Source organism: Pyrus communis, chromosome 1, assembly GCF_963583255.1.
Source record: "Pyrus communis chromosome 1, drPyrComm1.1, whole genome shotgun sequence".
In the NCBI taxonomy this organism is placed as follows: domain Eukaryota; kingdom Viridiplantae; phylum Streptophyta; class Magnoliopsida; order Rosales; family Rosaceae; genus Pyrus; species Pyrus communis.
Genome location: NC_084803.1, coordinates 17,908,114 through 17,912,422, shown reverse-complemented (window position 1 = coordinate 17,912,422; position 4,309 = coordinate 17,908,114). Strand labels below are relative to the sequence as shown.

Genomic DNA, 4,309 nt, shown 5'->3' with positions numbered 1-4,309 from the left:
ATTGTTTGCCATATGGACACAATCTGAAGTATTAGATAGCAAAACATATCTTTTGTTGGTATGAGCATGAAAACTCCGACTATATGTTTATAGGTCGCAAGTGTTTACGGAAACAAAGCCAAAGCCAGACTGAAGTGGTTTTGCATCCTCATGCCTCCCCACCCCCAATACATTTTCCAACCCGCTCTAACAAGCGGGTATAAAACATAAAAAACGTTCAAAATTAAGTTAATCTCAGCCTCACCTGTTAAAACGACTTCGATCTTGAATATTTGTATGATAGAATTTTCAGTTACCTGTCATCACATGTGTTGAATTCGCTTGATACGTTTGGTTCAGGAAGATTGTACGTATCAGACTTTTCGTGGATTTTGAGATCTCCATCCTAAACCCAAAAGCAATCCCATTAATCTCATGACTCCCTCCCATCCTTTTCCACTGCAAAGATGCACATACCAATTAGCATAGTCGCTGCTACGGTGCTACCGTGCTAGTGCCACCACAGGCTACAACCCTAGTCCCTAACCTCGTAATTTTATTCAACCAGGAGGGCGACTTATGTAAAGGACCCTAATTCAGAACTCGTAAAATATCGATTACAGCCTGGCTTTGGCCAAAAAGCCCTGCCCACTGATCGATAAAACATTGCTTAACTAAACGACAAGTCCTACGTGGCATCATGCTTCAAATTACGAGCCCCCACCCCCCATTTCTCTGTGTATATATATGTTCACTCTCTCCTCCCAACACCATCCGTGCTTCTTCCTCCTTCCTGCAAACTCTCTCTCTCTCTCTCGCTTTCTCTCTACTTTCTGTCTCTAAGACACATCTCAAATCCTCCGCCATTTACAACGATCCGATTTCGATCCAAATGGGTATTTGTAGCTCGTCCGGGTCGACCCAAGTGGCCACCGCCAAGCTGATTCTACACGACGGAAAATTGCAAGAATACCCGTATCCGGTAAAGGTCTCCTACGTGCTCCAAAAGAACCCCACCTGCTTCATTTGCAACTCCGACGATATGGACTTCGACGACGTCCTTCAGGCCGTCAGCGGTACCGAGGTGCTGCAGCCGGGCCAGCTGTACTTTGCCTTGCCGCTCAGCTGGCTCAAGCACCCGCTACAGGCGGAGGAGATGGCTGCATTGGCCGTTAAAGCCAGCTCCGCGCTTATGAAGAGTGGCGGCGAGAAATGTGGGTGCCGCCGGAATTCGGTGTCGCCGCTGATATTTTCCGGCGAGGACGTGAAGGATAGTCGGAGAGTGGTGGCAGCTGGTGCCGGTGGGGGGTCGAGGAGGGGGAGGGGAAATGGGGGTAAAAGGCGGTTTGCGGCAGACTTGAGTGCGATTCCGGAGTAGGGTAGTTTGGGAAATAAGATGGAGTAATTGTGTAAATACATTGTAATGATCTGGATGTGATTAGTGGGTCGGTAGATTTACTTGATTTTGTTTTGGAGTTTAATTTGTTTGTCCCCTAACCATTTTGGGGTCGTGTTACAATTTTACCCTGGATGGTTTTGAGAAAATGAAAAACAAAAACAAAAGAAGTCACCACACAGATGAGTATTTTTGTGTCCAAGATTTAAATTTGACAGAGCAGATACAGTGATGCATTTACTAAATTTTGGAAATCTTATCTTTAGCTTGCGTCTCTTAGAACTCAATTTTAATTTTATTTTGACTTTTGAAATTCAAAAGTCGATACTTCAATTTTTCACAATTTGCTCCGCTTTAACTTGTTTTCATTAAATTCATCGAACATCCATTAAATTTGTTAATGTGGCTCATATAATGATATATGTAAGGACTAGGATCATCTCAGGACAATGCACTCCGTATCTTAGAAATCTAGTAATTTCAGCCATTAGGAATAGATCTTGCTGTCAAGAATAAATGCTATGCTATCAATTCACTCTTTTACAAATAAAATTTTTATTGCTTGCATTGCTTTTAAGCAAGAAGGGAAAAGAAAAATCAAGATGGAAATGGATTTGAGAAAAATTTCAAGGAAAATTTTCAAGGACAATTGTTAACGCTCAAAACTGGTGAGGTCAATAAAGACTAACATAGTCGCGTGTCGGCCCCTGGTGGGCTTCGATTTTTGCAAACAAAAGGAAATGGACACCATAATTTAAGTGCTTCACTCCTCAAAATTGGACTACACTTACTAAGTCTCTTGAATAGAAAGATTACAAGGTTACAAATAGGGCTTGTCTTAATACTGTATAATATCTCTCTCAATTCGTTTGACCATTTCTAAGGAGTACTTGTCTTCTTTTTTATAGGTTCTATGAATCTTCAGCCTCTGGGCTCAAATCTATCACTTCCTTTGCATTTAGTGCACTGAGTGCACATATTTGACCTACTAGTTGTCCCTCCACTTTTTGGGTGACAAGTGGCAATGAGGTGACATTTGTGTAGGTTAAACCCATACTCGAGCACATTATCTATCAGTCATTACGTCCCTTCGTAAACCTTCGTTCCCTTGAGTAGCCACTACGTGGCTTGGAATTGATGCATGAGTAAGCATGCCCTTATGTCCTTACCTCGTGCCACAAAGTTGTCAGTGCACCAACTTGCCCCTAAGTGGTAAAAAAATACTTTATGGGGAAGCGCTCGGTTTACTTGCTGATGGGACATCTAGAGGCTATGGGCTCTTAAAGTGCTTGACTTCATCCTTCAAAGTTCATTAGGCTTTAACCCTTATTTGGGCCAGTATTCCTTTCAGCCTGCATTCCTTTGGGCTTGTGTTCCTTTGCATCTGTCGGGGTCAGAAAAGAACTTGTGTTAACAATTCTCCCAACTCCTTTACTAATGGTTCTTTCTCAAGAATGGAGTTACAAGGGTCGGTCAGGACCTAGGGGTGACACTTCGGTGTTATTTAATATATGTAGAATGTGGTGCCCTGGTAGTCAGCTTATTCCTCTACGAGAACTTGGCTTAGAATTCCATCAGTCATCATATTCTTGAGTTGGAGGTTAGTGTTGTCAGGAATATGTGTTTGTCAAGGCGCCTCAGTATTGAAGATGTAGGTCGGTGGTGCAATCAAGGCACCTCAGTATTGAAGATGTAGCTAATAGACATGTCCTCGTGGCTCATGAAGTTGTTTCACGTCTTTTTTGTTTCAGAGATCGAGCAAGTGGGCCACCACGTATCATGATTTGGTCGTTTTGGTTCTCATTCATCAACGGTTAAGATAGAGTGCTTCAGACTATTTAATTTTGCCTTCATGGTGGAACCCTCACTTCATTCTGCTTCTTCAATCGAAACTCTAACGAATTCACTATGCGATTATCTTCAACAACCTAAGCTTTACCATTCACGAGTCTCATACTTTCCCTTCTGAATTCTCTCAGATTGGTTTCTCATGTTAGCATTTCTTTTCGTCTTCCTTTAGTACATTTTGAGTAAGTTATATTTTACTCTGAATCTCCTGCTATAGGTTGTCATCAATGTGAAAAGACGTTGATGGGGACCAAATTCAACTAGTTTAATTTGTATAATGGAGTAAGGCATCCTTTTTTACTTGAATGCATAACGTAAAATTTCCTTAGTAATTAAGGCCTAAATGTGAAAGTAGTTTACTTCACATTTCTGAGACCCCCAAAATATGTGTAGATACGGAGCACAATCAATGTCGAGCGCTTTTGATTTGAAAAATGACTGCTAAGAGGCTCAAGACAATAAGTAGTCGATCGAGAAAGAGATGCCGAACACGATGACTTCGAGGATCTCTCTGGTAGATCGAGCAGCATTCCTATTCGTCGACCACCAGTTATAAACTTAAAGGACTCTTATTCGACAGGGTATGGACACAAATCCACTTTTTTTTGCAGAGGGATAACTTGGAACAGACCATGGATTGAGTCGCTGCCATCAAGATAACTAATGAAGAATTGCTCGATCTCACTAAATGCCTGATGTCGTGCAAATATAGCATTCTTGGATGATAAGCGAAATCTTCTCCCTGTGAGTTCCGATAGAGGGTATGCAACCCTTCGTGCCCTTACAAGGTTGGGATGCCAATTGACCCTTATTATTATGTAGACTCGTAATCATACTGATGATCACATTGTTAGTGTTATAACCATGCCAAGGTTAAAGGTGTTGAGAAATAGGTACCAAATCCCGACCAATGTTATCCTTCGAGTGCCAATTGAAGGAGAAAGGCTGAGTTGACCATCACTTGGTTGGGTGGATTTTTATGTTGAACTCTTCAAGTCAAGCGTTCCGCTGCCCCTTCACCTCTTCTTCCAGAGAGTTGTGGTCCATATAGGTATAGCTCTTAACCAGCTTAACTCAAACGCCATT

The 4,309-nt window shown here is 41.9% G+C and overlaps 1 protein-coding gene across 1 annotated transcript; it reads left to right on the top strand.

Moving 5' to 3' along the window:
* The first annotated feature begins 770 nt into the window (after positions 1 to 770).
* LOC137717974 (uncharacterized) lies at positions 771 to 1,603 on the top strand. The gene has a single exon (XM_068457503.1). It carries the CDS (start codon positions 872 to 874, stop codon positions 1,355 to 1,357), a length of 486 nt encoding a protein of 161 aa, XP_068313604.1. The 5' UTR covers positions 771 to 871; the 3' UTR covers positions 1,358 to 1,603.
* The last annotated feature ends 2,706 nt before the right edge of the window (positions 1,604 to 4,309 follow it).